The sequence below is a fragment of the Alosa sapidissima genome, chromosome 16 (genome assembly GCF_018492685.1).
Source record: "Alosa sapidissima isolate fAloSap1 chromosome 16, fAloSap1.pri, whole genome shotgun sequence".
NCBI lineage: Eukaryota > Metazoa > Chordata > Actinopteri > Clupeiformes > Clupeidae > Alosa > Alosa sapidissima.
Window position 1 is genome coordinate 27,371,505 of NC_055972.1, and position 20,654 is coordinate 27,392,158.

Here is a 20,654-nt window from a genome sequence, read left to right on the forward strand (position 1 = left end):
AAACGCGGGAAACATTAAGCGAGCATAAAGTTGATTGTCTTGATCGAAACAAGACTTAGAATGTCTAGTATTTACAAAACCCTCAAAAAGCATGGATTAAAAGGAGAAGATAAAGTTCATTTAGCAAAGAAGTTGTTGCAGGAATACAGAGGTTTTGGCAGCAAAATGAACGAGAAAATGAAGAGCATCTACAAAGAACTAAGGAAGAAAAGATCATCCAAACAGGGAAGGCATATCAAACAAATACTTGAGATAATGGTGGAAACAATCGGAGAAGAAAATACAACAGATATTGCGACGTCAAAACTGGACGATTTGAAAAAACGACAAGGTAGGCTTTGCACAACACCCACTATTCTGAGGCTACTTATGTAGAATCAGTCGTGACTGTTGATTGTTACATGTTGCAACAATTATCTATAGTCCTAGGCTACTTTCTACTCCACCACATTTCTACAATAAGCCTATAGTAGGGGGGCCTATATGTCTAATTTGGGGGCTTGTGGGATTCGCATGTTAATTTTTGGAGAGTAGCCTATTATATCTTTGTTCTAGGGGTTCTTAAGAGTAAAAAAAAAAACATGTCTCCATTTTTTTAAGGTTTTGAAGGACCCAAATCAAAGGTCAAATTCAGAGAAGGTCAAATTTGGTGTTTTGTCCATAAACCTCATATTGCTAGTATTATAACATAGGGTTTGGTGCCAAAAAACAAAGATATTTTACAACAGGGATGTCAGGGGAAGTCAAATACATTAGAGGGCCAAAAAACCAAATTAGCTACAAGCCAAGGGCCGGACTGGTTCAATGTGTATTAAAACATATTAAAATGACTGCACGTAACCTATTGAACCAAGACGTGTACTGTATTTTATTTAATGATTAAATGATTAATGACTGACTGAAGTGCGGCCAAAGTTCGCACAGAAATGTACGATTTTTCCCATCCTCACCGACCTTGTCATAAAACTTGTTTAAATGATCATGCGATGCCTCCTTGCTGCTTTGTCGTCTACATCATCCTTTCTCAAACTTCTTTGACCTGAGGCCCAGTCAAGGCATACTTTGGGGTCATAGGGCCCATCTACATGAACCCACCCCCTCCTCCCACCCCCCATCATAATGATATCACAATTATTATTATTTTTATACTATATTGCTATACATGCACTTCAAAACAGTCAATGTTTAAAGTGCTAAGATTGTTCACAAAAGTTTGTGAAAACATGCACATCAGAGTACTGCTTTACTAATGTAAAATATAATTAGGCCGACAATAGTGTCACTGTTTTTGCATTGTTGCATGGGTGCCGTTGTTTGCATGGGTGCCGTTGTTTTGGGATGTTTCCCTCATGCAAGCATCATACACTGATAGAATATTTATATGCTATTTAATTACATTTAATTTGAATGCCTGAATGTAAGGATTCAGGAAACACAATACCAGCTTTTGTGAATGGTAAATGGCGGATCAGATTATGCGTAAATCACTGATCTGGAGATCTTTAATTATCTTTAACTAAGACTAATTAATAGCTTTTGGCTGACTTTAATACTTAATGCCAAACAGTGTTATATATAGTCTGTGCTCTGTTTTTTATGGAAGTTGCATAAATTCACGTCGTTCTATTAAATGTCTTTTCATAATTAAATAGCCTTCCAATAGGTTGAAGCTTAGCTTTGCTACCGACGTGCACACGCGTGCATTGAATAAACGCTTATACCACGACTTAATTCTATGCCTCTATGTTTGATGACACCAAACAAGTATTTCCTACTAACTGCATAAATGTTTGCAATGTTTTCTTTTTCTGTCCGCGGCTCCTTGATCAATTGCGCAGCAAATTATCAAACGATGGCCCGGTCTGCAGAGTGAAATTATTCCCGGGCCATCGTCTGATAATTTGCTGCGGACAGAAAAAGAAAACATTGCATTGTCCACATTGCGGACCGCGGCCCATAGTTTGACAAATGGTGACCTGGGCCCACTTCCTCGAAAGCATCTTAAGCCTAAGAGCGTCGTAAAGTCCCTCTTACGAACGTCTTAAGATTTGCCGACTGTTTCCCGAAACCATCGTAGCTTAAGAGCATCGTGAAAACACTCGTAGATCTACGAGTGCTCCAGAGTACTCGTTACCGGCTAAGAGCGTCTTAACAGTACTTCTTACTGAGGTCACCAACAGGACATACAGAGGAATTACAATTTAGAATACATAATCCAATTTACGTTCCCATTCTTTTGTGTTTACGATTAATCCGATTTTAGCGTGCAAAATAGCCTACATTTAATGGTCATAATAATGTGATGAAAAGCGGACAAAAATGCAATCAAGTTATTAAACGAGACGTTGCCAGAATAGTTTGACATTATCTTTGCTAAGTGAAGGCTATATTTTATTAGGCCTATGAGGTAAAAAGCAGAGAAAGCAACATGTGGTTTAGTCTGTAGCCTACTGCATCAAAATCTAAGCCTACACATTTCCTCTCTTTCTTACTCGACTTCTTTCTTATCTTCAAACGTGTTCTTAAGTGGCACCGCGAAAAATTATTGCATGGTGCAACAATCTAATCTTAAAATAATTACAATTATTTATGTCTCTGTGTGGTATATAACCTACTTGGGATGCTTACATGCAGATGTCAAAGTGTTTCTATTTTCGTATTAATGTGTAGATCCGAAGTTTAAAGGCCTATAGCTGTGACGTGCAGTCACCTGACATCACCGTCAAATCAGAGGATATTTCAGATCTATTAACGTGGACAGCTCCCCTTAAGAGCATCTTAAGAGCAGTGCATGCGCGTTCACGCTACGAGCATGTTCGGGAAACAGTCGGAAAAACCAAACGAACGATCGTAAGATGAATCGTAGAAAACCCTCTTAAGAGCGTGTCTCCGTCGTTATCGGGGAAGTGGGCCCTGCATGCTGTCATATTAAGGCCTTTTTACGGTGTGTTTTAGCCGCGTTTTCGCGTGGAAGGCTCTGTAGAAATCTGGCACCCTATTCAACGAAGTTAAACTGAAAGAGCGTACAGTTCACAGACACCAGAATGAATGAGTTCACAGTACGTTCATCAGGCAGTAGTAATACAGTACGTTCAGTTCACGTTCGCTCAAAATATGAACGAGTTCATGAACTTTCGTTCAATGAACGCGTTCAGGCACAATACTGGGGAGGGGGGTAGATGAAAGTTGACATTTGCCCTGACTGAATAGCCTACTGATGAATAATGAAGCCGAGGCCCTCTTGCGACGCCGCAGTGAGTTCGAGCCGGCGGCTGTGGCCTGCGGGCCGGTTCTAATACTAATCTAATATCATCCCGGGGGCCGTAGATGATTCATTCGCGGGCCGGATGGGCCTTGACTTTGACCACATAAACAATACATTATACAACATTTTTAAGCTGATGATTGATCTTTTTAACAAGAAATTGTGCCTAAAATTCTCGAAATTCTCCGCTTAAAAAATGATACTTCAATATCAATTCATGCCTATTAGTGTGCTTGAGTGTAGGCCTAGCCTGCTCTGCCAGTTCTTTTCTACACCCATTCAGAGCACAAAGTGCAGAGACAGGGCTCTACAGTGCGCCCATTTCACTCGCACATGCGAGTAAAAATGATGCCGTGCGAGTGCAAAAAAATATTTAGGCGCACTGGTGCGAATGACTTCTAACCATGTCAATGTTTGTCTACAAAATACACCGCAACATCGAGAAACATTACTGGTGCAAACCATAGAATCACGTCGCGAATGCAGCGTAAAAACTACACCTCCCATCAACGTTAGCAGTTTCGCGTTGTGACTCGCTATAGTCGCTTCTATCAAATCCAAGAGCGCGCAGAAAAAGCGGAAAGTTAGACTAGCCAGCCAAGATGCAAAGCTTGAAGAAATTAGTTCTTCTATCCACCGAATTCATTGGATATAGGAGGAACAGGAGATTCTGAGAATGCAGTGAGAGAAGGAAAGGTAACCTAACATGCCTTTTAGCCCAGTTGACGTATTGGCTGCATACGACGGAGTATAGGCCACAGATGAAGGTTTTTGCCATGACGAGATTAAACTCGACATGTCGATTTTAAAGTCGCCATGTCGACATTAAACTCGACTTTTCGAGAAAAAAATTGAAATGTAAGATCGACTTTAATCTCGACGTATCGACTTTAATGTCGCCATGTCGACATTAAACTCAACATTTCGAGAATAAAGTTGAAATATCATGTCGACTTTAATCTCGATGTGTCGACATTAAACTCAACATTTTGAGAATAAAGTTAGTTTGGAGAGAGAACGACCGCTCGAGACGATTGAAAGGGAGGACGAATAAAACAATCAACTAGTGCAACAATGATTCAGAGTGTTCGAGTGCAACAATGATTAGACATAGGCCTATATCATGTGGACAAAACATAGAACATATTAACCTCAGCTCCTCCCGACCACCCCATGTAGGCTAGTAGCCTACATGCACACATATGCGCACATAGCCTAGTGCATAAATAAAGTGCATGCACACATATTCTCTCCCGGGATCAAAATAGTATATATGCTTAGGATATACCTGTGTTTCTAGCCTCCTATAGGCTACGTATTGCAGGTGAGACATGGAAAAGCAGTTTTAGAAAAATGAGTTTTGCCATGTTATCCTATGGAGAGTGACGGCCTGTGGGTCATGAAGGGCAGTTATTTGGATGTGCAGTGGCTTATACCCACGTAAAACAGAGTTGGATACATATTTTTTTCTAGCTATTTAGGCTAAACGGCATAGTATTTCCATAACCGCGAGACAGCACTTCACGATGACGGCAATGAGTAGTTAACAGACAAGACGCATCTGAATATCTGCAATCTAGCAATCTATCTGAAATAACACCTATTTGAAGCCCATTTTTCATGTAACATATTGTGTATTAGTGTAGGCTACATAGCTTGAACTGTGTAGGCTATGTTTAAACAGTAGGGCCTATTGCGAGTTTAATGTCAGCATGTCGACACGTCGAGATTAAAGTCGACATTACATTTCAACTTTATTCTCGAAATGTCGAGTTTAATGTCGACATGTCGACTTTAAAGTCAACATGTCGAGTATAATCTCGCCATGGCAAAAATATATTTTTTTCTTCATGTGTGGCCCTAATACGTCGTAGCTGCAATATGCAAAATATAGCTGTAGCGAACCGGCACAAAAGTAGCCTCCCGTAATACTCCCATTTTATTCAAAGGTAGAACGCTACTGACAACTCCAGGCTTCCACGCATGCTTGTTTGTTTACACCGAATACAAGCTGAAGTGCAAAACGAAAGTAGGCCTAACGTTTGCCTACTGCCCCCATCAATGCAGATATTTCAAATAAAAACTAAAAGTATAAAACACATATACTTGATTAGCCTATGTTGGGTTTTGTGGAAGAGAAAATTGACTGTTTTAGTAGTAGGCCTAGTATTAGGCAGTATGCAGTCAGAAAGGTCACCATGGGCATATTTGGTTTAGCTATAGATGGATTCACAAATAAATAAATTAGCCTACAAATAAAGTAGGCACTGATCTTTAAAATCCTGTTTCCTGTAGCCTAAATGTTGTCAGTCATTCTTAATATTCGCAATTGGTGCACTGGCATGTTTAACTGTTAGCTGCAGTATAATGTTAGATTATGTGTAAGTTAAGTACAGAACTGACTGTGCGCCAAAATTTTTGTCTGTGCTCCTAAATTTTTTAACTTGGGCGCACAAGTGCTCCTGAAAAAAAAATGTTAGTGTAGAGCCCTGAGAGATCTCTGTTAAATCAAGTTTAATAGACTTTTACATAGCTAGTATCAGCTGAAGTCTGTAAGGCCTTCCGTAGCCTATGTAAGTGTGAAGAAAAGAAAGGGTAAAAGGATCAGATAGACAGACAGACAGGTGAGTGTTTGTGTGTGTGTGTGTGTGTGTAAGAGAGAGAACTAGCAGTGACAGTTGGCTGTTGATAGCTGACAGTTATAGAATTTAGAATATAGAATAACCTGAAGCACATAGTGCTCTCTTCTTCATGGTTGGTGATAGTGACCTTCTAGCCTTCTACATTTGAGCAAGCACATTTTCATAGTTCATGGTGGCACAGTCTAGTTAGGTTATAATCTTAGGTGTGTATTTTCTGTTAGTCAGGTGATGGCACACATATTCTAAAAGAAACAGATTTTGGGCTATGTATCCAGTGGCAGATATGTGTGGACTGGTGAATGACCCATCAGACATATGCTAAATTTCTTGTTTTTGTCCATGAGAGATTATGGAGATTGGTGATCACAGATCAGCCAACGATTACAATGTTACAGTGCAGTTATTTTACAACAGAACAAAGCAGTTTGGCACAGGAACTGCTACAAATCCACCTGGAACAGTGAGCATCTGCAGCATGCTAAGATTCGCTACTAGAAATCATGTGAAGCAGGCAGGACTCAGTGTCTTCAGAAAAGACGTGGTAGACCATCTTCTGAACCTGCAGCAACACCTCCAACTGCATCAAGTCCATCTAGAGGGACTTTGTATACTTGTTCAACAGCAGCTGCTGCCAGCATAGATAAGTGCTTCTTCTGTCAGAAGCAGACAAAAGAGCATCTTCATGAGGTGTCCTTTTTCAATGCAGGCAACCAACCAAGAGATATAAGTAATATTTTGAAGTCAATGACTTTTAACAGGTAGCCAGTGTAGAGATGCTAGGATGGGGGAAATATGTTCATATTTTTTGTGTGTGTGAGCAGCTGCATTTTGTATAAGCTGTAAGCTCTTTAGACATTATTACATCGTAACAGCATTGCAATAGTCTATCCTTGAGGTGACAAAATAGCATTGCAATTACAGCGTAACAGCATTGCAATAGTCTATCCTTGAGGTGACAAAAGCATGGATTAATTTCTCGGCATCTGGTAAGGATAAGGACTTCCTTATCTTTGAAATGTGTCACGACTCAGAACGGGAATCAGTTGCAGATCAAAATGATTTATTTACAAACAGTCCAGCAGGCAAATCAGAGTCCAGGTACAGGCAGGTTTCGTAAACAGGCAGGCAGGCAGACAGAAACAGACGGACAGGTACAGGCAGGTAATCCAAAACCGACAGGCAGAAGACTTCGTCAAAAACAGGCAGGGTTCAAACCGGGAAGAACAGTAACTAATATCTCTCTTTAAAGAGCTTCACGCTAGTCTCACTCACGTGGCAGCCAGGTAGCAAACAGTACATACCATGACGATCTGACAAAAGTGAACTAAAAGGGCAGTGTTTAAATACTCCACAAATCAACACAAAATGAGAGACAGGTGAACAGAGAAATTGGAGGGAATTCAACAAAGGCAGAAAGTTGCCCAAATAAGGACATGGGTGTGACTCTGGGCACATGACCCAACACATGGCTACAAAAATAAAGTCTAGAATTATCACACTACAACAGGTAGGGGGAGACAAAAACAACAGTCCATACGAAAGTTCTGACAAAATGTTCCTTAAATGGTAAAATGAAGTTTTAGTGATCTGTTTTATGTGATTATTTAGTGCTAGGTCCTGGTCAATTTAACTCCAAGGTTTTTAATTCTTGTGGATGAGGTCAGTGGAAGATCACTATATGTAGCCTGTGATGTGGATAGGATATCCCTCATAACTTTCAAAGAAAACCACAAGTCCAACTTCTCCAAAGTTGACGCCAACGCCGATTCAAACAACCGCTCTTCGTTCGCCATAGCCACCTTCCTTGTTGTTCACCGTCGCAGGACTGTCGTTATCCTGTTAAGCCCGCCTTAAGACTCTCTAACAAAATAGAGCGCTGTGATTGAATAACATCCACGGTGTTAGCCAATAGAAATCCCTATGGTTTTATACTAGACGTACAGGCTGAGCAAATTAATTTGCCGCCGCTAGGGTGCGTCTAGATTTCTAGGCTACAATGGAGTATGTGTATTTGGTGAAACTGATTGGTTATTGATCTTATCTCTAATTGTTTGACATACAATCATAATACTGACATACAATCATACTGTTGAAAATAACTGTTTTGTGAACTTTATTCAACATAGCCAGTGATTTAGGCGAAATGTATGGTGTTAATTACAGTGACATATACAATTTAAAAAAAATAGGGTTGAAACAGGTAAAAAAAATGGAGACATCATTTTTCTCCATGTTCAATGACCTCTAAAGACAGTCCAACCACTCTCCAAAAATTAACATTTCAAACCCACAGAAACCATATAGGCCCCCTGACTACTATGCTAGTTCTACGTTCCATTAGATTTTATATCAGTTTTTTCCCCGCCAAAATGTCAGAGAGTTTACGGAAGAGTATTAGGGCCATGCAAAAAGGTATTAGGCTACCAGAGAATGGCTGTTTCTCAAAGTCAAGGATTCGTGCTTGGTACTGTAGAACGAGCCCTGCCTAGTCCAATCCTTCAAAGACGAGACAATAGTGGGCTGTTAAGCTCTTAAAATAGGGACGATCTTGCTTTTTATGAAAGAAGCATGAAACTTTCAGGGTTTGTTCTTGATGACCTAAGCTTTAATTTAATATCTGGTTTAATATCTGGAGGCATTCTCAGTTTGACCTCTGAGGTCAGATAGAGGTCACTGACCTCTGTAATATGTTGTGACACTACAGGTGAATGGGGTAAAACAATTAAATAATAGATATCGCCATGAAACTCTAAAATTAAAGTGGAAAGTATGGAAAGTCCAAAAAAAATCAAAGGTACAAGACTGTACATATTTTCATTTCCGAGCGAAGGAACTACTCATCCCATAAACCACCGCGCCTCACTGAAAAATATATAAACAGCACGAACCAGCGCAAAATCATTTCCAACCGGCAATAAATTGTGGGTAATGAAGTACTTATCCAAGACATTGCGAATAAAAGACATTTATCTCAAAACGAGGTTAGTGCCCCGTGAACTTTTGGCGTCTATATGAGCATACACAATCGCTTAGTACAGCCGTAGCTGGTTTTGAGTCTACCATGTGCAGTTAAGTTTTTATGGCTTATACCCGAATTGTCAATGGAGAAATTGCATTGAATTCTTACTTCCGGAAACTCCTGTGGGCATACATGGATTTCTATGCAACGTCACGAAAACATGCGTGCGCAAACAAGAGGCAGAAAGCACCATAGAACAACATAGAGCAATGCAAAAGAGCAAAAGAATAAAATGAGTTTTTGTGCTGTAAACTGCACCAATTCGAAATCACGATGGTTAGACGGAATGCATGTCTTCGCCAAAAATGACAAAATACGATGTTATATTAATAATGCAAATCAACGGCAAACTTTGAAATGTAGTCTGAAATGAGATGTTATTATCATTGAGACAACAGGGGTATGCAAAAAAATCCGATGCCCGAGGCACCCTCATTGAAAACCTGTTGGTAGCATCGTCTAACTAGCGCCAGATTTCGGAATGCAGGGGACAAGCCGAGATGAGCTATGAGACAAAAGTTCACACTCGGTATCATGTTTCAACACACTTTAGGTCAGTATAACACTGAACTTCTCCTTTAACCATTCTATTTCATCAGAAACGATCTGAAAACTTTAAGTGTAAAATACCAAACTTATTCTTTAATGTCCCAACTTTTTTGGAATTGGGGTTGTAAGTATAACGAATCATCTATTTTTGTGCAGAGCATACCAGAGCAAAGGAGATGCCACTCATCCCACATATCGCACATCCAGGGATTGGGAGCATCTCTATTAATGCTCAGAACTCCATTGTCTTTGCCCCATCCTTTGCTGGGAATACTGGCAATATTAATGCGGGCGTGAATGGGCTGGCAAATATGGTAAGTCAAAATAGCTCCCTTGCTGTAGGCCTACAGTTGTACAATTATAGATTTTGGTTACTCAAAATAATCAAAGTAAAAAATACGTCAAAGGATATTTTAAAATCCAGTTAGTGCATGCTAAACTGACTTTTCATCTGGTTTCTAGAGCAGACCATCTGTATTGTCCGATAACCCATCAGATGTGGTGTCAAATGGTAAGTGTTTTTAATGGTTGTTGTTAAAGGCTTTCTCCCTACTCAGTCTTTATTTGCTATACCTGTAATAATAATGGAACAACCCATAGACTGAAAACTAGTTTATGAAACAGATGGAACATCAAATTGTTGAACAGAATTTACCCCTAATAAACCATGTATAGGGAGAAGGGACCATAAGTTTACCACAAGGTTCTATAATGAGTAATGAGAAATATATTTTACAGGTGAATAGGCTAAAAATAGCCTTAGCTAAGGCATATTATTGTCTACGGGAAATGCCAACCAACAAAAACATGGAGGATTGGGGACAAATATTGCATGTCAATATTACAATTGCTGTAAATAATATTACTGTTAAATATTACTGTAATCATACTTAATGTTTTTATCAGTTTTATTATGTCTATTATACACTACCAGTCAAAAGTTTGGAGACACTTAGAAATTTCCATTCCACTCCATTATAAACAGAATACCAGCTGAGATCATTGTTTTTTTACTCAGGGCAGCAGTTTTCCGATTACATTATGTGCTTACATAATTGCAAAAGGGTTCTGCAATGTTTTCTCAGTTAGCCTTTTAAAATGATATCAGATTAGTAAACAGAATGTGCCTTTGCAACATTGGATGAGTGGTTGCTGATAATGAGCAATGTAGATATTAAAGATCAGCCATATCTTTCTACAACAGTCGAACCCTTTTGCAAATATGTAAGCACATAATGTAAAACTGCCACCCTGATTAAAAAACCATGCAACTGATCTCAGCTGGTATTCTGTCTATAATGGAGTAGAATGGAAATTTCTAAGTGTCTCCAAACTTTTGACTGGTAGTGTATGTCTATGCAGGGATATATTACAGGTGAATAGGCTAGAAATCTTAGCTAGGACGTATTCCCACTAGAGATGCACTGATTGTAATTTTCTGGGCCAATCCCGATTTCTGATTTTTCATAGAGTTTGACCTGCCGATACCAATTTTGGCCGACCACATTTTTTCTAACCACTTTACAGCACACACAAAGATTTATTTTCTATCTTTTATTTAATTTCATTTTTACATAGAAAAGTAATCAACTTTTCAAAAATGGAATGGCTGTTAAAAAAGATTTTTCTTCAAGTCTAACTTCAGCTGCAGTATCAAACTATAATGCTTCCCAGTGTGGGACATTCACACTCTACTATATTCACTGTGTTATGGAACAATCATTGTCTTCTTCTCACATCCAATATCCATCTAAAAACACACAAAAAAATCATTATACATTTGAACCTGCTACCACGGAACATAGTTTCATATGCATTGATGCATTATACATTTGGGTGGGAAGTGGGAGTATTGCGCAAATACAGGGAATTGAGAAGTGCTAATAGCGATTGATTAGGTACTCCGCCATTTCAGAGTAGTGCAGTGCCCGTTCAAACATGCCATTCCTGTAGAAACCCCGTAGCCCAATTACATGCCCGCAGGTATGTCTGCTTTGAAAATAGGATGATAGGGAAAAACATCATTCCAGCTAAGCATCCAATAATGAATACTGAATGCATGGCACGGCATGGCTGCATGTGACATTTCTACAGATCAGAATGATATAAGCCTAACAGCTGTTTTAAGTTAAGGCTATAGGTTTATTCTTAAGCTTATTGAATAACTTCCTGATACTGAGGACAAATCATTTTGTCACGATGTGACTCAATCTCTGGTAGCCTAGGCTAGCCTATAGGCCAGAGCAATAGACAGAGAGTTTTCTCTATCACTCTGGCCTAGGCCTGTAAGTGACATCACACTCTGTCTGCCACTCGTTGTCTAGCTGTTTATTACATTTCCTATTTATTTACTTGAATGCTTCAGGTTGAAGTTAAGAGTTTTATTTCTGAGAAGTTTCTGACATAAGCCTAAAGCTTTGATGTAAGGCTATATTGTAAGATGCATACGGCTGGCATGTGTTTTGCTCATGAGTATACCGTGTGTTCATGTGTCAGAGGTGTCGGTTATGAATAACATGTATCAAATAATGTTATTCCTTGTCATTGTGTGGGTGGTTATGTGTCACCCTTCACCCCTTGTTCTGTGGCCACCTATAAATGCCATGCCAGTTACAGAAATTGTGTATTTGAATGCAATGCTTGTGCACGATGATGGATAAATTGTTATCAAGCTGATCATTCTGGAGTCTGTGTTTAAGACAATGCTACATATATGTTTAGCCTATTGAATAGCTTAACGATATAGAAGAAAAAACATATAGATACACTCATGAGATTTGCAATGAAGTGACTCAAAAACAGTCTTTGGTAGCATACGTGACGTCACTCTGTATGCCATTTCTTGTCTAGCTGTGTGGCACGTCTTCTGAACCGGAGTTAAATTCGGGACCATTAGCCTATCGCTCGTTTAATTTGGGACCTTGCAGTCGGAATTGTCGTCTCAAGTCCAAAGTAGCATGGGCTATTTGAAGCATCATTTTATTGCACATGCTTTTAATGTAATTTCGAATTTTTACACAAACTCGCGTCACACACCACTTAGAGGTGCAAACAATCGGAGATTTGGTTGATTTGACCATCAGTTAACTTCAAAACAGATTTTACTGGATAGACAATAGCAATACATCATAGGAGTGATTAACGTCAACAAATCTAGACTGGAGAAACTCAACATTTGACACCTCCACCTGTTTAGTGTTCTAAAGACGTTGAATAGTCCGCTATAGTTACTAAATTCATAGCCAAAGAGCCAGAAGGAAAGACGCATGGATGGCTATAAAAGCTGTGCTTTCATTATACAACTAAACACGACAAAGCATTTATAACCATTGAGCCAGCTCCTTACTATGTGATCTCAATGGCAATGCAGCATTTGTTTGCACCTCCAAAAACATGGCGTACCTGGTTACCTCGCAAAAACGCCCACAAATACCCGTATGTTTGTGTGAAAGAATAGCCACTACATACCTGGGTTTTTGGCATGTTGTTGCAAAATCTGCGGAATCATTTTATGCAAGCAAACTGCATACAGGTAGTCTTTATTTTCTGAGGTCAGACATGATAATCATCCAAACATCTTGCATCTTAACCCGTGATATAGTGCTGCTAAAACTCAATCATCTCTGCCTCTGGTCCTGCGCTGTGCTGTGTGAGAGGGGGAGTGGCTACAGTAGAGCGTAGAAAGCCAACGTGTGCTTCTTTTACCGCTATATTTAACGATATCTTTTGCATTAGCTTACTTCTCCAAACAACGCCAAACTTGGCACTTCACTTACTCGTGCCCGTAGCAAGACACCTGTCAAGTTTGAAATCAAGCTAGACGAACGTTTCGACAGATATGCGGGTAACAGACACACAGACAGACAGACGTTCTTGCAATGTTGCACGATGTTAATCATGCGCCATGTGAGAGCATTTGACCGGCATAAAATCGTCATATCTCAGACTGACCGGCCGGTCGCAGGTCATGGCCGATCAGGTTCAAAATTATTTTTGTGTTTCATTTTGGTGAGATTGAAGTTGGTTAGATTGAAATGTTACTCCTGAAATTCCTGAAATGCTGTATTCTTGAAAATTTCATAAATTGCATCCATGGTCACCAAATGTGCCTGATATCCCATAAAAAGCTAAACTTAACGTTAAATACAAATGGTTAGAAGGACTAGACCATGTTACATTAACCTTTCAAAGTGTTCTTATAACTTATGGTCACATGTGTGCACAGTGCCGTGTGTACACCCTCTAAAATTCACTCTGACCCTTGGTTAATACTTGCACTGGTGGGGAAATGTTTTCCTATTTATTTACTTGAATGCTTCAGGTTGAAGTAAAGTATTAAGAGTTTTATTTCTGAGATAAGTTGTTTCCATTATCACAAAGAAGGACCAATTAATATCATATTAGCATGAATGAGATACTTTGAGACTTTTTTTATAATTTGAGACTTTTAAGATGCGAAATATCATCTACAGATATTTGAGATTTTGTCAATATTAAACACTCCTACCACACAAACATGATTGTAAATAATTTACAATATATCTAATATATATAATATCTAATAAAAAAAATGAATTTGTCTTTTTTCTTTTTTTACAGAGCCCAAGACATGCTCCAATGAAGGTATCCAAGCAGTAAAAGATGCCATCAAGTCTTGTATATGGAACCGCAAGGAATTTCAAGGCATGAAAATGACAGAGGATGTAGATCTTGATGAATTCTACACAGAGATTCATATAATAGGAAGTGATTTTTCGCAAGTCAATAACAACCATGAGATTTGGCAAGTTGAAACAGCACATATGTCAAACACCTCAGAAGGGAATGTGATAAAATACCATGAAATATTCAAACCCGGAGTTGGAGGCAAGGGATATGTTAAAAATGTGTTAACGAAGGGAATTGCTGGTATCGGGAAGACCATAACAGTGAAGAAATATCTCCGTGATTGGGCTAAAGCAAGAAACAAAGATGACATTGACTTTGACTTTGTTTTTTTGTTTCCTTTCCGAGATTTAAACAAATACAAACTTGGGGTGTACAGTCTACTTGAACTTTTCTATTTCTTCTACCCTGACCTTAAGAAAGTGGGTAGTGCAAGCATATTTGAAGGCAAGCTCTTGCTCATCTTTGATGGTCTGGATGAAAGTGACTGTCCACTGGCTGCCACCAACCCTGTCCTAACTGATGTGAAGAAAGCAGCTTCATTGGATGTGCTTCTCACAAATCTCATGAGTGGAAAGCTGCTGCCTTCTGCTCATCTGTGGATAACCACTCGCCCTGCAGCAGTTGCTCAACTCCCAGAGGAGATACTGACCAATGGATACGTCACACAAATACAAGGTTTCAATGATCAGCAGAAGATGAAGTATTTCAAGAAGCAAGTGCAGGATCAGAATGAGGCTAGAAGAATCATGTCGTACCTCAAATCCACCAGAAGCCTCTTTATCATGTGCCATGTGCCACTTTTCTGCTGGATGTCAGCTCGTGTACTTACAAACAGTCAAAGTGGAGATAAATGTGGTGTAAGCCCCAAAAGTCTTACTGAAATGTACATTCACTTTCTTATCACTTTGTCAGGTTTCAGCCACAAAAAAGATCAGGGAATTCAGTCTCGATCAGATAAACTTAAACAAGACCACGACATCATCCTGAAATTAGGAAAGCTAGCCTTTCAGTATTTGGAGATGCCACAAATGTACTTTGATGAAAACGATTTTAAAAACTGTAACATTGACATCAGTGAGGCGTTGAAATACCCAGGTCTTTGTGCAGAGCTCTTGAAAATGGAATGGGGGCTGCATTCAGAAAAGTCTTATTGCTTCATACATTTAAGTTTTCAGGAGTTTCTTGCGGCTTTGTATGCTTTTCATGAATTTTCAGGCAACAACCATGATGCACTGAGATGCTTTAAACCAAAGCATGGGAAGTTCAGCAATTTGACTGACTTTTTGAATGCTGTTGTTGACAAGGCCATCAATAATAAAAATGGACATCTAGATCTTTTTACACGATTTCTTTTTGGCATCTCACTTGACTCCAGTAAAGATCTCTTAAAGGGTTTTCTGCCTGACCAGCGAAGCAGCAACGGGTACCACAAAAAAGTTGTCCAACACATCAAAGCACTGAGAAAAAATAATCTCTGCCCACATAGGTGTGTTAACCTTGTCCATTGTCTGGTTGAGCTTCATGACAAGTCCTTTCTGGAGGAACTGGAACATCATAAGCACGGTCTCGCCAAGAAGCCCCTCACTTCGTTCCAGTGCTCAGCTCTGGCGTACCAGTTAGTCACATCAGAGGAAGTCCTGTCTGAACTTTACCTGAAGCAGTACAGAATAACTGATGAGGACTGCTACCGCAGACTCACTCCAGCTATCCCGTTCTTCAAAAGAGTGCAGTGAGTGTGAATATTTTAAGAATGAAAAAGTTATACATGCCACATGAAATTATTTTGCCTCTAATATAAATGTCTTGTTTGCTTTTATAGCTTAAACTGCATTGGCATCACTAAAAAGTTCTCTCCGACATTGGCTTCAGCACTTTGCATGCCAAATGCTCAGTTGACAGAATTGGACCTGAGCCACAACAATTTACAATCTGGAATGATGTGTCTTTCTCGAGGTTTGTGCAGTCCAAACTGCAGAATTGAGAAGCTGAACCTCAGTCACAACAAACTGAACTACCTGGATGTGGAAGTGATTCGAGATGTCCTCATGAGTCCACACTCCAGACTCAAGGATCTGGACCTCAGCAACAATGATTTTCAGAAATCTGAAGTGGATGCACTCTGTGCTGGATTGCGTTCTTGTCGTCTGAGTGTCCTCAGGTATATAGTATGTGGGTATGGGCTACTCATGGGCCACTAACTTGATAGGATTGATTTAATTATAAGGTAAATTGTATATTTTGTAAAAGAGAACAATTATATACTCACCACATAGATTAGTCCCAAGTCCTAGAAATAAACCTTGAAATCCTAGAGTTTTAAACCCACAGTATAAGAACTCATTGGTCATCAAAATGGTGGCATTGCATAATCTGTTTTCCCCACAGCTGCATCAATAGATTTAAAACTGAGAATATTGTTATATAGTGTCAGTTCTTCTTTGTGATGTCTCATTAGAAATGTTATTTCTGCTCATCAATTAATCAACCATTTTTTCCACATAGCAATACATAGACAAAGAACGTACACATATTTGGTATAGGGGGAAAAAGAAAATCTAGGTAGTGTCAATACAAAAAGCTTAATCTTGATATAATGTGTGATGGATTGACGATGGAAGTTAACATTTCCTACTTTCCTTGCATTTCTTCTTCCTTGCAGGTTGTCAGGCTGTTGCATCTCCAGTGCCAGCTTTGATTCTCTAGCCAAAGCTCTGAGGTCTGATGAGTCAGATCAGAAGAACAATTTAGAAGAACTGGACCTTAGCTACAACAATCCAGGAGACTCTGCAATGGGGTTACTTCTTCCGTTAAAAGACAGTCTGGACAAACTGAGGATTGTGAAGTGAGTGCCTGAAAGTGTAAGGTCCCTAGTCTCTCCATGTCATTATTAGTTTATGGTGTATTATTATGACCGCCGCGCAGCGAAGCGGCAGTCATATAGGTTTAGTCAGATTTTTATTTTTTTTCTTCGCATGCACAATTTTCCGTCAAGGATTCCCAGGACACTGAAAGACCGGGGTGCACGAAACGTGGTGGGCATGTAGCCCAAGGATAGCATGGAACCATTGTTTTTCATTGTTGTGATCTGTAGCCCCCCCCCCCGCTGGACTGGACCCCCCGAAAGGAGGGTAGTGCGGACACAGTTTTCTGTGAATATCTCGAGAACCGTAGGGTTTAGGAGGACCATTTTTTTTTGTATGTTGATCTTAAGGGGCCATGTCAACCCATTCCATAACCACTCATTTCATGTATAGCGCCACCTAGTTAAAAATGAAAAAGTAAAAATGATGTGTTGTAATCGCAGGTGTCTGTGACCTGACATGGTCAAAACACAAAATTAATTAGAAGTGTAGGATCATTATGACACCCTCTAAATGCACGCCAAGTTTGGTGGAATTCTGTTCATGGGGGGCCATACAATAAATTAATTTATGTTACTTTACACCACTGGCCTGTAGGTGGCCAGACACAGTTTTCTGTGAATATCTCAAGAACCGTAGGGCCTAGGAGGACCACCTTTTTAATGTTAGTCCTAAGGGGCCACATCAACCCATCCCATAACCACTCTTTTCATGTATAGCTCCACCTAGTTAAAAATGAAAACGCAAAAAATTAGGTGTTGTAATTACAATATCTCTGGCTGACATGGTCAAAACTGCACGAAATTGAAAGTGTAGGATCATTATGACACCCTCTGAATGCATGGCAAGTTTCGTGGACTTTCGTTCATGGGGACCATACATTAAATTAATTTATGTGTACATTTAGTGACTGTACACCAACAGAGTTTTCTGTGAATATCTTGAGAACCGTAGGGCCTAGGATGACCAATTTTTTTGCATATGTTTGCCTCCAGGGGCCATGTTAACCCATTCCACATGCACACATGTGCATAAACAGATACACACGGTCACACGCACACACATACACATACATTCACAGTAATCATACGTATGACACATACACACACAGTAGACATATGTACGCATGCATGCACATGCACACACACAAGCACATGCACGCACACACACACACACATAAACATGTACACGCAGACATGCACACAATTCAAGAATTTCTCAGAATTATGAACAGGCAAGTTAGAATCATATATGCCTTTCGCCTTTTGTTTTAGCCAGCAGCCAGACCAGCAGATACCCTGACTTTGCTGAATTACTGAAGCTAAGCAGGCTTAGTTAGTACTTGGATAAGAAACCTCCTTGGGAGAGTAGGTTCCTGCTGGAAGTGGGGGTTGTTTGCTGTCCAGTAGGTGGCACTCTTCCCTGTGGCCAAAAGCCACCAAACAAATATCAATCCCAATGTCCTATTGCAGTGACAGGGACACTGTACTGCAGGAGATGTTTTCCTTTGCATGAATGTTAAATTGAGTTCCTGACTCACCATGGTTGTTAAAGATCCCATGGCACTTATCGCAAAGAGTAGGTGGTATATACAGTACACTAGTCCCCTACAGTATTTTGAAGGAAGGAACCAGTTCTGTATGCATTATTGTAACAGATGGGCTAGGTTATTGGTAAAGTGGTTGAATAGCACGCTACACATGCGCGCACACATACATGCACACACACGACACGCACACACTTAAACACACATACAGACACACATGCACCCACACATACAAACACACCTACATACACCAACACACATACAGGCACACACACTCAATAAACACACACAGAAGCACACATATACACAAAAACAACCACACACTCTGCACACACTCAATTACAAACACAAAAAAGGAACAAAGTAGGAAATGACAAACGTGACTTATTTTTGTGGAAAAAATGTGCTGGACTGGGCGGCGGTCATATTTTGTACCGCTCTGCGGTACATCTAGTTCATAATGTTATGTTGAATAACCTTAGCCGGATATAACCAGGCTCTTCAGACCACTTTGTGAAGAGAGTCTGGCCTCTCAAACGTTTCCAACCCTAGCATCGTAACAGGTGTAGACTTTTTGTTAAATTTGAAATCATTGATCCAGCCTAACTATTCACATTGATCAGGGATTCCTGACATTACTTCCTACTTTGCCTAACTTTTTCAAACTGATAATAAACCGCATTGGCATCAGGAAACAATGTATTTAGGCACCAGCACAACATTTAGGTGCACCCAAATTTTTTAACGCCGCAATTTCAAGGTCACCTTTTTATCTGGGTACTGTAGCTCATATAGTTTTAGACCAAAACTCCGCATTAACTCACTTGAAGGGGACCATTGTTGTTTCTCTTTTTTATGTGCATGTGGGTTGAATATTTATGTTTGTGTAACTTAATAATCATTTATGCATTTTTGTTCTCAGTATGGACCACGCAGAAGAGTGCAGAGAAAAACCATGGCTTCACAAATGTACATTTATATTTTACCATTATTTGTTATACACTCTATAATTGAATGCTAAACCTAGTTCTAATTTTCTATTTTTTTCCCTTTTAGATGATGTTGATCTGAGGTTAGATCCGGAAACAGCAAATGTTAACCTTAATGTGAGCACCAATGAGAAAATAGTAAAGCGTCAAACTGAGAAAGAATCATATCCTGATCATCCGAATAGGTTTGACCAGTGCAATCAAATTCTGTGCAGAGAGGGCCTAAATGAACGGCACTACTGGGAGGTAGAGAAGTCTGGCTCTGAAGTGCATGTTGGTGTGGCGTACAGGTCCATCATACGAAAAGGAACGGGTAAAGGGGTACTGCTGGGGCAGAACAGTGACTCCTGGAATTTCTTCTGGTCCGATGAGAAAGGGAAGAGTACGGTTAGCCACAATAACATTACTGAGCCCATTTCTGTCTCTTCCTCGTGGAAGATGGGAATATTTCTCGACTGGCCTGCTGGCACCCTGTCCTTTTACAGAATTGCAGGAAGCATGAAGGAATTGGAAGAGCCAGAACATCTATACACATTCCACAGTACTTTCAAAGAGTCTGTTTACCCTGCTTTCAGGATCCAAAATCCAGGCACGACTATTTTTGTCTGACCTTTATACTAACCCTGTCTTGACAGTTTGATGTTGTTTGTGTTACTAGTAAGCTAATTATATTCCACTCACTGATCATATTGAACATAAATTAAAAGTGTAAACTGTTGTAGCTATGTCGGCAGTCTCGCAAAACTGCATTCCAACGAAAGTTGGGTGAATACAGCTAGCAATGGTATTAAATTGCAGTGATGATTAAATGTAATCAAATATTCAACTAAGGTAGACTGCTGTTGTTCACAGCACTAAGCTATTTATGGTTGATATACTCCGAGTCTCTGGCCTTCTCTTAGAGCCAGGCATAGTGAGCTGGCCATCGGAAGAAAAAGTTTGGGGACCAGTGATCTAATGGTTGTTTTGTGGTATATATGCTACCATCAATGTACTGCTTGTTTGAGACATGCCTGTTTTCTATTTGACGAAGATGAATACCCAAAAGGGAACTTCTGAGTGAGTGAGTTGTCTTGCTATGAAAGCGTAATGGCATCATTCAGATCACATATAAT

General features: G+C 39.7%; 1 protein-coding gene and 1 long non-coding RNA gene across 3 annotated transcripts; one reads left to right on the top strand and one right to left on the bottom strand.

Moving 5' to 3' along the window:
• The first annotated feature begins 12 nt into the window (after nt 1–12).
• On the top strand, nt 13–20,359 carry LOC121685112 (NLR family CARD domain-containing protein 3-like). 2 transcript variants are annotated; one of them, XM_042065435.1, is made up of 9 exons: nt 13–331; nt 9,632–9,789; nt 9,938–9,986; nt 14,075–15,872; nt 15,963–16,301; nt 16,803–16,985; nt 19,473–19,519; nt 19,607–19,656; nt 19,755–19,912. In XM_042065435.1, the coding sequence occupies exons 1-9, from the start codon at nt 61–63 to the stop codon at nt 19,767–19,769; spliced, it is 2,910 nt and encodes a 969-aa protein (XP_041921369.1). In that variant the 5' UTR covers nt 13–60; the 3' UTR covers nt 19,770–19,912. The 2 variants fall into 2 exon arrangements, with proteins under 2 accessions (XP_041921369.1, XP_041921368.1); XM_042065434.1 differs by having other exon boundaries at nt 19,607–20,359.
• Nucleotides 8,135–14,380, bottom strand: LOC121685115. The gene is made up of 3 exons (XR_006023264.1): nt 14,370–14,380; nt 10,321–10,325; nt 8,135–8,223 (listed from the first exon to the last, which is right to left on the bottom strand). It is a non-coding gene; the product is annotated as an uncharacterized LOC121685115 (long non-coding RNA).
• Nucleotides 20,360–20,654: the final 295 nt, after the last annotated feature.

Excerpts from the sequence above, each read along its gene's own strand:
- LOC121685112 (XM_042065434.1), top strand. The coding sequence starts at position 61 with ATGTCTAGTATTTACAAAACCCTCAAAAAGCATGGATTAAAAGGAGAA. Across the intron at positions 9,987-14,074 it reads ATCAGATGTGGTGTCAAATG|AGCCCAAGACATGCTCCAAT; the intron begins GTAAGTGTTTTT and ends CTTTTTTTACAG. Across the intron at positions 15,873-15,962 it reads CCGTTCTTCAAAAGAGTGCA|CTTAAACTGCATTGGCATCA; the intron begins GTGAGTGTGAAT and ends TTGCTTTTATAG.